We start from the raw sequence: 17,263 nt of genomic DNA, 5'->3' as shown, positions 1-17,263 counted from the left end.
TGGTATTCATAATCTGTATCGTTTAATAGATTCAATAATGATTCAATTTACAGTGCAGCAAGATTCACGAATATATACCTATATAACCATTACATCGTGTAAAACGATTTTACTAAGATTAAAAGGCTAACAAAAACCACTCATTAATTTAATATGCAAGACAAAAGGTCCAAAATTAATATTTATTTCTGTATAAAACGAACTTTGTAATTCAATGGCGAATAGGCGATCCCATACACACCTTTATCCGTGGGCGATAAAGGATATGCTTTCTTATCTGCTTCGATGCGGAAATGCTGTAAAACACCAACGATGAATAAAAACATTTCTTTACGAGCGATCTGCTCTCCCATGCAGTTTCGTGGCCCAACTGAAAAAGCGATGACGTATTTGCTGGGTAGAAAGTTATTGCCTTCGTCAAGAAATCTCTCCGGTAGAAATTCATCCGGATTTTCAAAAAGCTTCGGATCGCGATGAACTGCCCAGAAATTTGGCATGACCTGTAGCAGAAATATATCAATCAATCAAATCGTCTTTTATTAGCCATTCTGGTAAAGCATAACAAAACGAATATATACATGAAAAAATACAAAATATTTGTACCGAATGGCAGGATAACCGGGAAATGACCATTCGGTCTACACCTTGTTTTTTATAGAATCAAGGAATTCCCCGTATACTATTTTGAAGCAGTGCTGTTCCGGCACTTTTAGGTTAACGTTTCTAGGAAAATTATATCTAGGTATCCGTAAGATCATGCTAGCAAAACTAGATATAGTGTCAGGTATTATCGTTGATATATTCATTATATATATCCGGTAATACTCACGGGAGTGTCCTTCGGTATTTCATATCCGTTGATTTGCACGCAACTTGTTGTCTTTCTAGGCATGGAAAGAGGAGCCATTGTATGAACACGTTCTACTTCTTGTATAAATGCAGAAGTATAGGGCATCTTATTTTTATGTTTCCAACTTGGTGTTCCACTCCTACCTTGAAAAATGTCATAATACTAATTATACATGTAATTGTCTTAATTATGAGTCGTCCGCATTCATACACCGTTCTGTCGCGAGGACACTCAATATACTGGTCAATATGAATATTCTTGAATCATGACGTGTGTATTGAAGATAAATTTATTCGGATAGCACGTGTTCGCTTACCTAGATGTAGAATGACAATGATTAACTTATTTTATCCTCTCACATACACGCGAATATATAGTTTATAAGCAGCTGTAAATAAACATGTAAGGTGAACCATACCTATTACATTTAATAGTTCGGTGTCAATCATAGTCTGGCTCTCTGGATGATGCGCCAACTCGAGAAAGATCCAAAGTAGAGCATCTGTTGTGGTTTCTATTCCAGCGTTGAAAAACTCGTTAACTGCGTGAATGAGTTGCACATCCTATGACAAAGCACACAAGGGATTTTTAATTTCAATGTTTTATAAAAATTAGAATGTGTAAAGGCGATTACTTATCACGTTCAGATATAAATTAGTAGATGAATTTAGGCCTCAGTCCATGGTGAATATTATTGTCGCCCTAAATTATAACTATATTTAACGATAATAACGATAAATTTATGGTAATTGGACATCGATGTGACAAAAACACTTTGAAGGTTAGCAACGTCTTCTGAAGTTTTGAAAAGAGTGCAGGCGGGAAACAACCACTATAAATTGTCATATAACCGTTTTATTATCATAAAAAATCGCTTAGACAGTTCTTTAGACATATTAAAGAAACGAATGATGTATCACATAAGTTAGAACTGCTTATGCGTGTGGAATTTCTATGATTTATAAGCAACAATGCTCCCACAAACGAATTAATTGCTAAACTAATCAGGTAACGACATCTGAATATTCACCGTGAAATTACCCTGCTGCTCCTTCTGTGCTTCAACTAAGAATTCATCGATGAAATCCCGTGGGTGTCGTGGATCAAATGTCAATTTATGTTCATCAACATATTCTTTAATCATTTCTAAATAAATATATATATATATATAGTATAAAAGATCGAGAAATATTTCATTAGACGATTCCTATAATACCTTTAATTCTCTTGACACTTTTACAAAACTTTGCGAACGTTGTACGAAACTTTGGTAGATGTCTCAAGACAGGAAAAAAGAACATAATTCCAAATAACTTGCCATCAGTTTCGTCTGTCCAGCTGAATAAAGAGTTTTTTAATATTCCCCATCCATATTTACCTACCATAATATTTTTATTAGCTTCAACTAATACGCACTGATTTGACTGGTGAGAGATGAGTTTATGGACTACAACCTATAGCACGCCAAACTAAAAGAATGCTAATCTTATCCGCAACAGATAGAATATATACAAGGCAAAAAATCAATTTTTGAAGAATCTTCAACGTTATGGATCGACGTCATAAAATTCATGTCATGTTAGTAGATTTCATAAGGATTTTATAGTGTACTGTTAAGATATGTAATTGAGTAAAACTCTAGAATGCTTACTAATCTTTCAATCGAGTGACAATTTCGATAAAACGTTCATCATCGTATGGCAGTCTTTGTCCAATGGTAATATTCATTACCGTGTTAGCAACAGCTTTACCAAAGTGAATCTAAAATCAAAAAAATATACGCTAGATGCTAGATTTCAAGTGAAATCTAAAATTGGGATAAGATGGATTCAAACGAATAAACTCTCGCCTTGACTTGTACATCAGGCAGAGGTATATAACAATATCAGGTAAAGCCAAAAATATTCATACGTAAGTTTATATTGGCGCTTTGGGCAACGATGTTGTCAAGATTCGATCATTTTATGGGCCGTCTACAAATACGGTATATCACAATATTTGCAAAGAAACGATATTGTTTTCTTGGCCAGTGGTTTTTAAGCTATTTGGTAAAGCGGAACCCCTCTGAAACATTGTGAAATAGTTCAATTGACTGAATTGCATACCGTTGCCGTGTGGATGGACCGGACCACCTGTAGCGATGTTTTTATCTCCTTGTTATATAAATGTACTGATTCTGTACATGATTTTTTCACTGCACATCGTTCAACATACCCCATTGTGCACACATTGGTGTCTAGGTCACTTTCAAAATACCCAACTGGGGGAATGTAGCAACTGCAGCTGGGGAAGCATAGCATATGAATATTTTTTGTAGATTTAATAGGTAGCTTACTTTTGGGTCAATAGGCTGTTCATTACTTTTGCAAAAAATCTCATTCAAATGTCTTATCTCGTCAACGACGGCATTTTCAACATCCCTTCTTGCTGATATACTGTTAAAAATGGAGACAACATAACATATGACAATAAAATAGACATAATCCGTGAGGTTTTTCAGAAGCATATCATGAGCACGTGGTTATAATAACGATTATGATCATCATCATGATTATAATAACGATTATGTAATCACCATTTACAGGCGATTTTTCTTCGATACCGAACATTATCTTTTAAAGTCTTGTAGGCGATAATCGAGTAGGTAGCTAAACACAATGAGAAAATGTTTACCCTCTAAGTGCCTTCGCTTCAAACACTCGTTGACTCTCCCACATTTCGCCATAATCAATTAATCCCATACCATGGCCGAACCCCGTTAGCACTTGCAGCATGACGACATCAGGTCTTCCAGAGAAAGCATGTTCATTTTTAGCATAAGCCTGAACGAGAATATTATCAAAATATTATCACGTTTTACATATAAATCATTTTGTCACAATTGCAAAGGTTATTCATCGACGAGCTATAGCAATCAGTTTATTGAGTTGATGTGGCCCACTAGCAAACATGTGATTATCAATAACTTTTTTGTAGACATTCTAATTTTTTTTTGTTAATGAAACAATATTTTAACAATATTTATTTAACATACCTCTCGTATACTTTTGTAATCATTTAGCACTATCCAGTCTTTAGATCCTATTCTAACCGAGAAAATAGATCCATACTTCTTCCCGAGTTTCATGTAAGTAATAGCAGGATTTTCGCCGAGAAAGGGAGCAAAGCCGACGAATGGCAATCCTATTGGCCCGGGAGGAAAATTGGTTCGCTTGCCTCGATGATAGAAATATACAAATAAAATAAAGGAAAAAAGGGTCAAAAGTGTCAAAATATCCATCTTCGGAATTTGATTCAGTTATACCACGTAAGTGTAAAATGAGTAGTTTTCAGTCTATGACATAAGAAAAATGTCGAAAGTTAACAATGATAGTAGACCATAAACACACACGCTTAAATTTCCCATTCCAATCCGGAGATGAAAGTTTTGTAACCACTTATTTGAAATAAAATAGATCAATCAAGGTATGGTTTACCTAGTCATGGATTTTGGCTTCTAAATTGATACTTCTGTAAATCCTCACTTTGTAATTGTGTTATCACTGTTGGGAAATTCGTTTTGATTAAATGACTATCTAATTAAAGCATATTTTGTTCATTATTCTCCCTGGTTACACATTACAAACGTTCAGTTTCTGCGAACAAATACTGGTGATTTTTGTTCACTGAAAATTATGGTCCAGTAACATGCAACTTATACTCATATTTCATCTGAAGCATTATGGATAACTAGCAATGCCTGCAGGGCACACATATATACCAATACTGTATAATAACAAAGTTAACGAAACAATTTATCGATTGTGTATGCACTATATCTTCCATCCATTTATTTATTTGGCGTTCCTCAGAGTGGTACTTTGATTTCACGCAATATTGAAAAATGAATAATATAATTTATATATAATATCTCATATCTGTTCCGTGTCCGGCCTTACAGTTTTGTCTGCGCCAAGACAACTTGTAGACTTTGTGCTCTCTGTTCGGCAATTCTAAGCCCAAAATCAAAACAACCTGTGGCGTCCATATAAGTCACTTCTCACTTTATTTCGTCCCTGACTTAGAAATCGCTGACCAAATATTTAACTTTGAGCAATCTAATCTGCGAGTTTATAATGTTATGCTCCATATCGTTCTGAGCATAATCGGCCCGAAACCGCGACTTAACCAGCAATAAATGCATTCGAAGCAGCAGAATTAGAGGCTTTTGCACATCAGCACGCAGCAATACCATCTACTTAATTGGTCTCCATCGCTTTGGTGACCAAGCGGAACATCGCCAGTCGTTTTTGGCGTACGTTTCTGATTATAGGCGAGCGTGCACTAAGCTCTATTTAAGAATCAACGGGGTCATTTTTATATAATCTTGAAAACAAGCAAGTATGGCATAGGTAAGATAATTCATCCGTGTTAATTATTAACTATAGCAAAGCATGTCTGCTTAAAATAGCAACATTGATCACGGTTAGTGAATAAGTCAAAAGCGATATTCGACCAGTCTCTAAATTTCTTACATGTATGCCAAGAATAACTTTGGAGAGCATGCACAATTTGTAATCATTTCTTAAATTTCACCAAATATATCAATATATCCATATCCATATGATTTTTGAAGCTAAGAAAAATCTTCAGGGAAAGGTCATTCCCTCAAAAATTAAAGAAAAGTCGCTTCCGAGCGCGGTCGACCATTACAATACAGTTAGGTGAATTGTCCAAGATAAAATCAGCGCAAACTTTGTTGCAATTTTCCGAACTACATATAGGCCTTAATAAAAAAAAACTGAACTATCTTCTTTTCTCTATAATATTACTGCAATAATTTAGGAAATGACTATGCTAAAATTGGTTGCCCGTACTATTGTCAACTTAGTATTTTTATATAAAAGGTTATATTGATGATGTTACTTAGTTTTACTTAGGAAGCCAGGGATGTGTATATAAAATTTAGTTGAGAGTTGAGGAAAGTGGAGATGCCCGAAATGAAATTTCGCGTTGCGGTGTTTTGCAATCATTTAATTTTTGGCATTGTCTTGATTCACAGCCAAAATTTATATTTGATCGATTGAGTTATCGCATGCAACCGACAGAAACAGTTTCAAAATAGTTATACTATAAATAGCAAGATTTTGTATGCAACAATGTTAGCATTAACACAAATATAGAACAATATTGAAAGATTTTATAGCTACAGAGCAATGAGTATGCTCATTGAACAGAGCAAATACATGTAGACATATAAAATTGAAAAAAAATGAAAAAAAAAATTGTATTTTAGTGTGCAGGGAGACGCGATAAATTAGTAATGATTTTCGCGAAACGTCATCTATGAGGGAGTCTTACATTAAATTATACCGAAGAAAAAAAACTGATAGCATTCTAACAAAATTTTTAGATACGATTAAGCTTAGAAGCAATATACATATAATAAGCAGAAAATGAGACGGAAGATACGTACGTGCAGAAGACTTGTGGAAATGCTGAAAAAATCACTCATGTTCGCTAAATTCGATTCAGCAGATAAACAAACTCCAGCTCGTAAAATTGCACCGAGTACTTCTAACTCCATTGTTAGGTAACATTAGAGGCAAACACTACGTAATAGAAAGTAAACGACAAAGAAAGGTAAAATGAATTTATTGATTCAGATACACAGCATTTAAAATAAGGAGCAATAAACATTTAAATGCAATATGCAAAATATTCGCTGAATATTTGGTTTCTGCGAGACTATCTACTTATCCTTCTTCTATGCTTTTGTGCCGGTGGATCCGTATGCATATACTGTATTGCAAGGATGCTGTAGCAAGAATAGAGATAACAATCCTAAGTGATTCAAGAGTCTTGCTACACACTAACACAAATATATTTCTGTAACGTTTCGTCTGACCAAGGTCAGACTTCTTCAGACATACATACTCCATACACAAATATTCAACCATATTTTAGGTATGTTGAATACACTTTTGTTAGTTTTCGCGGCGCATTTGGCAACTCGCCGCGGCGAACTAGTACTGTAGTAGCGCACCTTTTGGGACCGCTGCATTACACCATTTTTCTTTATCAATTTTACCCTTTTATTGGACACGTTTATTGAACACGTTTAGTGGCCATAACGATCGTTTCAAAATTTTGTTGTTGTTGTTGTTGTTCTTGTTCTTTGACACGTTTTTAAAAAGTCGCTTTTCTCTTCGAATACTGGACCAATTGCTTTGAAATTTTCAGTGGTTAAAGATTAATTTTTTCGCTAGAAGGCTATTACTTTTATTTATTTCAAAATTTTGCGTGAATTCTATGAAATTTGATATTTCGTCTAAAATTTTGCTGTTTTATTTTTTATCCATGGGAACACGGATTTTAGTCAGTGTCATGACTGGCTGTACGTTTTGATTCTGCAAAATTCTTGCTACTGGAAATTCAGAACTTTTTTGAGGGTACCGGTAGCGTCAAAGGTACCGGTAAGGACTGATTCGCTCTGGTCTAACGTGTCCATATATTTGTGCGTAGCTCTCTTGTTTTTGGTGTTCCGCGAAGCGAGATAAAAAGCGTAAGTGTTCCGTGGCCAAAAAAGTTTGGGAAACGCTGCTCTATTGCAAAAAACGTGCTGCTATCGGTATATGGACCTTTCCTCAGGCGATCCTTCCTCGATATCTTAATAAATTTAACCATTTTTTTTATACTACTACCACCAAAGTTTACGTTTGGGGTAGACTATGAATTTTTGTAAGATTTGAAATGGTTTTTGGACTATTGTAACTGTCTCATCTTTGTCTTTAATAAATCATATCTGCTTAAATTTGCATATGTCTATTTATGTACTATTGTAGTATTATTTTTTTTTCATAGTGTTAAAATGATGTACTAATTAATTCTCATATATAGGCTCATTTAGAATTAAGTATCTATTTTGGAAATGGACTCCTCTTTTTCTACCATTAAATTAATTTAAAACAAAAACCACATTATGTTACTGTTATAAATGTGTCATTTTGCACAATAAATTCCCAACCCTGATTAGATGAATCCAAAATTTATCCTCGTTTTGTAAATAGTGCAAATAGTTCTCTATAGACTGAGAGTTAAAAAAAAAGAACCTGTGGCAATTTATGTATTTATTCATGTGTTGTATTGGGTGGTAACTGACTCAGATGACCGTAACTGGTCGTATCGTTACCTCCCAGTCATACCGAAAACTTTTGTTTCACTTATTTTATTATTATTATATTTATTATTATTATTTTTTTTTATGGTTGACGAAATAATAAATTCTCTCTCTCCCTCTGACTTCCTTGTTTACTTCGTGACATTGGCCAATCAGCAAGATGCAAAAAGTGGCGTAACAATACTCCCTTTTCGCATCCGCTCAGACACTTTTCTCACTCAGACAGATTTTCAAGCGTGGTCGTAAACATTACCTCGTTTTCGCGTTTTTGAACTCTATTCGTTAGTTTTCTGTTGTGTTTCGGAAACTTAAATATAAATCAGATAATTCAATGATCACTCTGTCTTCTCAGGAGTTTTAATTCAATTGCAGTAATAAGAAATTAGTGTAGAAATAGCTGTAATAGACTAGGCTAAAAAAATTCACCGGTACTTTTAAAAAACAGATTGTTGTATGCGATGAATCATAATGATGGTTTGGAACACATACCCCATTTTACAGGCGCCAACTGGCGGAAGCACTCTAAAATCAGCCCCGAAAACTTTGTATTGCAGAATTTTAGGGGGGGTGAAAGGTCCATTGTGATTGCTTTTCGAACTTTTCTGGGTCAAAGGTTGATGAAATTTTCGGCGCAGTGTTTCGAATTCAGGGAGAATCCCTTCTACTGTCAGCGGCCAGGCACGCGTTTACTCCCAAGGACAAGGTTAGGTCGAGCGCACGGTACGGTACCGGTACATTACCGGTACCTATCGTGTATTACCCGGTAGGCCTACCTGTACTGTCATACCACAGTAACAGCATAGGGATGGACGCGCAAGACAGACGGATAAACACGATTTTCTTTATACCCTACCGGTAGTACGGTAACCGCCTGGCGGTATGGTACCGGTACCGGTACTGCACCAGTACAACTGCAAGGAGACCTACGATACCGGTCTTAAAATTCTATTGGCGGTCAGCCGATAGGTACCGGTACCGGTACCGGTACCGCAGGATTTCACAGTCTGACATGCGGCTTCGTACAAGACAATCACGGAATCCAGGAATCAGTGGTGGGATGTAACGTAGGTACATTAACTGTAAGTGTGCCGGTACAGCGGTACCAGTACATCAGTACTGGCAGTAAGTTATCCTTGTATCGACATTACAAATTTTAGAATTCAGTGATTTCAGATATCTTGGTACCGTACAATGCAGAATGCACTAGAGCAAAGCATTAGGTACTCTTACTAATCCTGTAATCTAAGTATTTATTTCATTATTTAACTTATTGCCATACCGGTACCGGTACTTGTATACGGTAATTGCTCATTTTTATATTCTGATAACAGAATAAAAAATATTTAGAACTGATCCTTACGGTACTGCTTTAAGACGAAGAATTCATAATGTCTGAAAACAAAGTTTTGGCAATCGAATTAGAGACTTGGGCTAAGGAACAAATGGGTTTCTCATCGATTGTGAGATCGGACAAGAGGGAGATTCAAACCGATTTGATTCCTGTCTGTAAAGGAACAGCAATGATGAGTCTTTGGAAGGATGTAATAAATGTGATAAAGTCTAAAAAATCTGCGGGTGACATTCGTAAAAACCTAATTTTAGAAAATCTTATGGCCGAAGCATTACGATCATATACAACAGTTGAAGAAAACTTGAGGGAATCTACAGCATTAGATAAAGAAATTGAATCGCTGGAACTTCAACTTCAAAGCTACAAAGAAGATTTGCAGGTGAAAATACAATGCAGACTATATTTGCAGGATATACAATTTCTAAAATACAAAAATTGAAATTGATAACTGTTTATAATGCACAGTGTGACTGTGCCTCTATAAATTCCTCTAAAAGTTGTACCGACTATTTTTTCCTTTCCAACTTTTTAGAATACCGTTTATGGATATTGACTCTGTTCTAATAGATTTCCTTTTTTCATTTTTGTTCTCTAACTCTTACTTTCTTGTAGTCATCTATTGTGATAACTTAAAAAATATCCTATGTGAGCTTATAACAACAGTATACATATTATGTGATAAGTAGGCCTATATTAAATTTGCTGATTGATTTTTTTTACATTTTCACAGGATATTGATTTGAAAGTAAAAGCAGTCAAAGATGATGTGAAGTCAAATCAGATGAAAGCTTGTTTACATCGTAATTCCAGCGGATATCTGAGGCACAAAAACTTTATGCTAAAATCTTATCAAAAATGGATTAGTGAACTTTGCGCTACTTATTTTAAGCACAATGAGGACACAGAGCCTCGATCTTGCAGTCTAGCATTGAACAAACTTTTCTCACAATTAGAAAATGACCTAAAATCAAAAGAGTTGAATTCAACTAAAAATCATGATAAAATTGATAACCAATGGTGTTTCATTCGTGAATTGATGCAAAAATTTGCTTCAGATGTGATTGCCTGTAATTTTCAGCAACTCGTAGATTCATCAACAGCCGTAATTGTTGAAGAAGAAAAAGCTATACATTTGCAGGAAGAATTGGATGGTTTAAGAGCTAAATATGGAATTGAAGACACAACTGAAAAACAAAATGCTCTAGCTACAGTTCAGAATATGCTTCAAAATTGGGAACTCGAATGCGTACAAGTTCTCACGCAGTGTTTGAATAGTGAAAGGAATGCAGAGAATATGTTGTTGCAAGCTGAAACTGAAAGAAATTACATTATTCAAAGCTTTCAAGCAGAATACAATCTTTCACCAACAATTCTACAACTATTAATTGATGACCTTGATACCAAGGTCGAGTTTGCTAGTGTTCAAGGTTGCCTTCGATCATTTCAAGCTTCTTTTGCTAGATTGCATCGTGATATTAAAATGAAAACAGATGAACATAACCAACTAATGAAGTTGAAGAATGAAATTGATGGCTTTTCTGAAAGCCTTGCTGTTCATCAAACAAATATTATTGAAATTATAAAACATAATTCAACAGTCAAGTCAAAGATACAAGAACGCCAGTCTGAAGTGATCAATGCAGCGAAAACTTGTATTATTGCGAAACGACAATGGCTTAATCAGAGTTGCACTGATTTACTATCAGTTATGCATACTTGTTGCTCCTTTTTGGGACATGCAGATGTGAATAAAATTCGGAGGATAATGTTAGATAATGCGGGTTTGACGCCACTCTGTCATTTGGGAATATATACCTCCAATAGCTTATCTTATCGAAAGTGTGGGCATTCACTGCGATTTTCCGGCCACAGAGCTCCAAGTTCATTATTGCAAAGGATTTCAGATATTAAACATGAAATTGCTCGAGCCGAGAATCTTCAGCAGGAAAATTCTGACTTTTCTTCAAACATGACTGAAAAATGTTGCCATGTGACTAATCTAGCTAAGAGAGTAGAAGGGATTTCAGAAGAAACCACTGAGTCGATTTGTAGGAAATATAAAACTGGCATGGGTGTAACTAAAGATGCATTAACTAAGACTCAAACATTAGAATCAATGATTAAATCATGGTATGAGCAGCCTGCCCAATACCAGACACCTTGGGTAACTGCTAATGGTATGACATGGGAAGAATATAGAAACAAGCTTGAAAAGCTATAAAATACAATTCTTATTTTTATGTTTTTTGATAAGCGCATGAATCTTTGAATGGTTTTCAAACAGAAAATCAGTATTTGTGTCAACCTTTAAATAATGACACATTTCATAATTTTGCTTGACTTAAAACTGAAGTACGGTAGTCAAAAATGTGGTGTGTGCTCAAAATTATTCTTTCGTATTGAACCCTGAAATTGATAGAGCTTGGTTGCATACCAAGTGTATCTATGGATTGCTGCTAAATAGTTTTTGTTGGTTTCCTCTTTGCAAATAATTGATGAATACATTTTAATCTTTTTAGTGCTTGAAGATGGATGGAGGTTATTGGGACCTCCGGAAGTATGCACACCAAGATGGCGCACAACCTGAACTCAGGTTGTGTACCAGGTCAGGGTTCAGGCTGTGTGACATCTTGGTGCGCATACTTCAGGAGTGCCGGTTATTGCTTGTATTTTTACAAATTTAGTACTTTGAGGCCTGATGATTCACCCAAAATAATTTTTCTGATTTTTTTCAATTCGAATGCAAACCTCCACACATCGTTTGTTATGATAATTCTATTACTATTCCATATGACATTCAGCACAATTCTTTTGACATTTTGCTGACATTGCGGTAACTGTAATACATAAACTGAGAGTTCCTTAAGTACTATACTTCCCACATCGCTATAGTTCCGAGACCACCTGAGTGGCAGTATCAAAATGTAATGAAGAATTGTTGGCCAGCATTATAAAATGTATTTTGGCCACATAAGCTATCATTATATTTTTCACATAGAAAAGGGACAACCCGTTTTTTAAATAAGTATAAAAACTTGCAAACAAATGTTCATTTAATATGCCGAATTGTAAATGTATCATATCTATATTTTTGTTTGTTATTTTCCACTAGGTACTAGACTATAAACACTGAAAATACTATACAAAATGAGGTATAGGGCGGCAATATTGGACAAAAGATTAATGGTGAGTCTCCTATAAGACTTGAAAAAGTTTTTTCACTTTCTAGAGCTAAGTTTTGCTTACTCAACAGCAAATGTAAAGTTTCAAATTTCATATTTTTATCTCAGGAAAGTGTGGCAAGTCAGTTTGGTATACCAGTGAATAAAATATTCAATGATCCGCGAATACCAATGCCACCAGAAAAAGCAGTAGAAGATATAAAGAATGAAAAGCTTCTGTTTCAAGTTCTTAAACAGGTTGATTTAATTTCTTATAGCTGCTGAATCATACAGAATAATTGGACCTGCAATAACTTGACAATTTGAAAATTATTCTTTATTATCATTTGTAGCTTCCAAACTGGGGAGTTGGACGGTTATTCATTTTCAAGCAAGACATGACTGGTTTTTATGATGATCCGACTTACTGGAGAATAACCAGAGTTCTTGTTGATCAAGATGATCATGTAAGTGAAATTTATTGATTTGCCAATTTTTGTTGGTTGTAGAATTTTTTTTTATCAGGAGCCGGTAATTACCTGTATCATAACAACTTGATTCGGCATGTTTATTCATTAACTTAAATATGGATGAGAGTAGGACAGGTAAAAATAAATCGATATTCAATAAATGTATCTGGCAAGTAGTAGATGGTAAATGGGGCTGGGAATTCCAGGGAAAACACTTTAACTGTTTACTGGGTAAAATTAACTGGTTAACCGCAGCGTGACGTTTGACATAATAATTTATAATTTTGGCTTGTTACGTCACAATGATTACAAAGCAATTTTGGGTGATCTTATCCTGCTATCGCTCAATTCACGAATCGAGATAGTATCGTGATTGCTCTGCTACAAGAGAGATGCAGCGTGATTCGGACATATGAAAGTGTTTTAATAAAATCTGGATCTGTTATTGTATGTCATTTATGTTACAAATTTTCAGTGTTCGACGTGCATATTCTACTTGAGAAAAATAAAGAAAAACAGCATCAACTGCACACTTGTTGGATGACATTGAATATACGATTTTGTAATACAATTGTGAACAAAATATTTTTACCGAAAACTGACTTTATCATTGTCAAATTTTTATTCAATTATTGTTCACATTTATTGGGTCCTTACCAATACAGTTAGTGTTATTCTTTAGAATTAAATGCCACAGGAGATAAATTTAAGAAATTTTCCTATGCTGCAGTGAAATATTATCGTCCAGTAGCCATTGAAAATGTTTTTGTATCAACAGGATCTGAATTTTGGCATAGCATGGGGGATATTCACATGGAAAGGTTGGTGTGAAGAATATGAAAAACAAATTCCGAGAGTGAGTAAGGTTTTGTTATTAATGAGGTTGATGTCCCGAATGCTCACCAAACATTTAAGAAATAGTATTATGGAGTTGTCCACTAATTACATGTTATATGGTATTTATCTTCTGTCTAATTTTTCCAATATTCTAACTAAGGTATTATGAATGTCTAATGTGTTTCTGCTGATTTCATTATTCTTCTAATAAATGTGTTTTTCTGATTGTGCTTTCTCCATAAATTCACACACATCCTGATTCATTTCAATGAGGAGAAATTTTAGTAGTCGTTATTATATCAGCAAAGATTCTTTTAAGTAATTTCATTTTTTAATGCTAACGCTACTGTTGCATTTGTTGTAAAGATACACATATATACAGCTCCTCATTCTCAGCTTTCAACTATTTGACTGCAGGACCACACAGACGCACTGTGTGACTTTTTTTCAGCACATCATCCACAGGGTATTTTTCTTTTATTTTTAGATAAATAGGCATGGTTGGAGACTCATTCCTAAGTTGGATGAACCCCACTTCACGAATTTTGTACCAAAATCAAAAGAAACTAAAGAAGTTCCTCTGTACTTCAGGACTCCACCTTTACTCACAGAAATGCTCAAAGCTGAAAAGTTACAAGAGGTAAGATGTAATATATATTTATTGTTGTGAAAGTGAGATGTGTGATCTTGGTGAAAATTTGTTTCAAGCATATAGGATAATTAGTAATGGTTTGAGTTTATTACTAGAAATGATTTAATATATATCCTAATATCAATCAGCCTCTTGTGATACCGTATCAATTTCGGAAATATATATAGTCGGACCACATAATCTGATTTTAGATTTTAATATTTTTATTATAAATTTTCTCATTTTGAATACTTGTTGGATAGTGGTTAATTTGAGTGGGACTTGCCTGACTCTGTAATGTACTTGGTCGTAATATTTCTAAACATTGCATTTATTAACAGAAATCACCAGATGCAAACCTGCAACCCATGATAAAACTTCTATTGGACAGAAATAGAGAATGTATTGAAAGGCAAAGATTGGATGATGGAAGTTTGGTTTGATCATTCGATACATCTATCTGGTTGTTTGTTATTGGAGAACGTGAATGCATTAGCTGATAAAGATTCTGACTTCTGGTCTAGAACCAAAAAACTGTGTGGAGTGCTGATGTCTAATCTCCCTTTGCTCCGTCCGCGAAAAGGACTTTGAGCATCCATATGATTGTTTGTTCCAAAAAAATTTTCCAAAGTAAATGTTCCAAGTTTCAAATGCATTTTCAGTTTGGACAAACACAAATCATGTTTTATGTTTATGCCCGCCTTTGTATTTCAAATTGGAAATGTTGATTGTTATGTTCAATGTATAATTTGAAGTTTTAACTGATGTTTAGCTGATGATCTATTTTCAAATCATCCTCCTGATCAAAGATACTTTGACCAGTAGTGTTGTTCTAATGATATTCAGAATTCCTAATAGTTGAATACAATTTTGGGTACTCTGAAGTATGCACTCCAAGATGTCGCACAACCTGAATCCTAACCTGGTACGCAACTTAAGTTCAGGTTCATACTTGAGGAGGTCCCAACTTTGTCCATCTGTTAGTGCATGGTGCTAAGCGTTATGAATACATTAGCAGTCGCACCTATGATTACTATACATGGGTTTGCTGGTTAGAATCATGTGCCATAGTATTGCGGAACTCCCAACCACAGTGTGGTCATGCAACCGCTGTCCCCTATAGTATACAGCTATACGGCTTCCTTCACCACAAGGTTCATGCATCTGAAACAAATAACTGGCTGACTATGGATATCTGTACACGCCATGGATTCACAATTGGACGAGAGGTCTTGGTTTATCGTATGTTTATCATCCTTCCTCTCTCCCGGGACAAGTATTGATATCCTATCCCGAAAACAGGACGTAGTTCTTCCGTTTATCAAATTAGAAATGATATTGGTCGTGCATTTTATTGTTTTCTTTCTAATAATACACATTCTGACAAAGTCATTTTTATTTTGTTGAAATCGAGAACAAAAGACGTCATATTGTTGCATATCATCTTTATTAGCGATATTTTGTTCTGTCGAGTTCAGAAAACACTTGGTTTAATTCCTCCCACTTCTCAAACATTCGAAGTGGGCCATTTATAATATTTACTGCTAAATTCATTTCCCCATAAGTTATTGTCACTCGAACAGGAGAAATATATAATATTTTTTGATCTATTTCTTTCTGATGCGGTTTTTATATCAGGCGAGAGATAAAGAATTTGGGGAGCTCCAGAAGTATGTGCACCAAGATGGCGCACAACCTGGATATAGTATGTGAACCAGGTTAGGGTTCAGGTTGTGCGCCATATTGGAGATTTACAATAAGCAAGGTTGGCGGAGACTCGGGGGGCTAGAGCTGAGACCTGAATCCTCCGGGCTGAAATGTCAATCATTACGTTCGGGTCGGGTCGGGCTTCTCTATCGCTGACTTTTTTTTATGAGGTGTTTTGGCCACGAGAGACCGTGGTCTACAGAAAAACAGAAGTTGCCTCATCGACGCGACACATACTGTACTAAACTCTTGCAATGACAATTCAATGAACTCCTAAATAAAATATGAAATTTCGGGCTCGGGCCTGCAAATCTAAATATTTAGTCGGGTTTAATACCCACGGGTCTGGGTCGGGCCGGAATTTTGGGCCCGATCTTAGCTCTACCAGGGGCCCTAATAGAAGCTTTAAAATATTCGTTATTAAGCGGTTTCAAATGTAAGAGGCTTGTCCCGGAAATGCAACCGTATTAAAATTTAATAAAAGTGACGTTTGTTTAATTTTATATTCAAATATTGTCCCAAATATTAAACCCTTTCAGAAGCTTAAGATTGAATACGGTCATATTAGCGAGTTTAGCTAAATTTGAAAAAAAAGTCCACACCTCCCGCTTTAAAAACGACATGTGCTAGTGTAGATTAATTGAACAGTTTTTAACATAATAATTTATTTTTTGAAAAAGCCAAGAAAATATATAGGTATACTAATTTGTCTGAGCAACAACTTATCTAAGAATTATTACATTTTTTGATGTTTCGGAGATTATTTACCAAAAGCCCCTTTTATTTACCAATCATTGGACCATGTCTCCCACCATTAGCGACTAGAATGTGTATTATGAAGTCGTGTTTTCACGTTACATGACGTTTTATTTAAGCCTTGAGTTTTTTTTAATATAATTTACAATCCAATCTTTTTAGTAATTAGTGTTCGTATTCGGCCTTTAACTAGAATTTCGAATTTTGACGCATATTGTTAAAGGGTGTTGTCGTATGAATGTTAAGGAAAATCAATGCAGTAGTTATGTCTTTCAGTAGCTAATTTAAATGGATTACCGCCACCATAAACATTGAATGTAGTTAACATCGCTCCGTGGCGT

The 17,263-nt window shown here is 35.1% G+C and overlaps 3 protein-coding genes across 4 annotated transcripts; 2 read left to right on the top strand and 1 right to left on the bottom strand.

Moving 5' to 3' along the window:
- Positions 1-168: 168 nt before the first annotated feature.
- On the bottom strand, positions 169-5,044 carry LOC120345847 (cytochrome P450 2U1-like). Of its 2 annotated transcripts, XM_039415418.2 has the most exons (10): positions 4,327-5,043; positions 3,885-4,066; positions 3,524-3,672; positions 3,186-3,285; positions 2,502-2,611; positions 2,067-2,188; positions 1,881-1,996; positions 1,269-1,413; positions 830-993; positions 169-500 (listed from the first exon to the last, which is right to left on the bottom strand). In XM_039415418.2, exons 2-10 carry the CDS (start codon positions 3,975-3,977, stop codon positions 183-185), a joined length of 1,317 nt encoding a protein of 438 aa, XP_039271352.2. In that variant the 5' UTR covers positions 3,978-4,066; positions 4,327-5,043; the 3' UTR covers positions 169-182. The 2 variants fall into 2 exon arrangements, with proteins under 2 accessions (XP_039271352.2, XP_039271351.2); XM_039415417.2 differs by having other exon boundaries at positions 3,885-5,044.
- Positions 5,045-9,151: 4,107 nt separating this feature from the next.
- On the top strand, positions 9,152-12,472 carry LOC120345794 (uncharacterized). The gene is made up of 2 exons (XM_039415341.2): positions 9,152-9,739; positions 10,091-12,472. Exons 1-2 carry the CDS (start codon positions 9,398-9,400, stop codon positions 11,579-11,581), a joined length of 1,833 nt encoding a protein of 610 aa, XP_039271275.2. The 5' UTR covers positions 9,152-9,397; the 3' UTR covers positions 11,582-12,472.
- On the top strand, positions 12,407-16,069 carry LOC120345795 (small ribosomal subunit protein mS34-like). The gene is made up of 6 exons (XM_039415343.2): positions 12,407-12,546; positions 12,651-12,779; positions 12,875-12,988; positions 13,770-13,847; positions 14,316-14,468; positions 14,801-16,069. The coding sequence occupies exons 1-6, from the start codon at positions 12,508-12,510 to the stop codon at positions 14,900-14,902; spliced, it is 615 nt and encodes a 204-aa protein (XP_039271277.1). The 5' UTR covers positions 12,407-12,507; the 3' UTR covers positions 14,903-16,069.
- Positions 16,070-17,263: the final 1,194 nt, after the last annotated feature.

Source organism: Styela clava, chromosome 8 (genome assembly GCF_964204865.1).
Source record: "Styela clava chromosome 8, kaStyClav1.hap1.2, whole genome shotgun sequence".
Taxonomy (NCBI): domain Eukaryota; kingdom Metazoa; phylum Chordata; class Ascidiacea; order Stolidobranchia; family Styelidae; genus Styela; species Styela clava.
The sequence above is the reverse complement of the archived record's forward strand: the minus strand, read 5'-3'. Positions and strand labels throughout refer to the sequence as shown.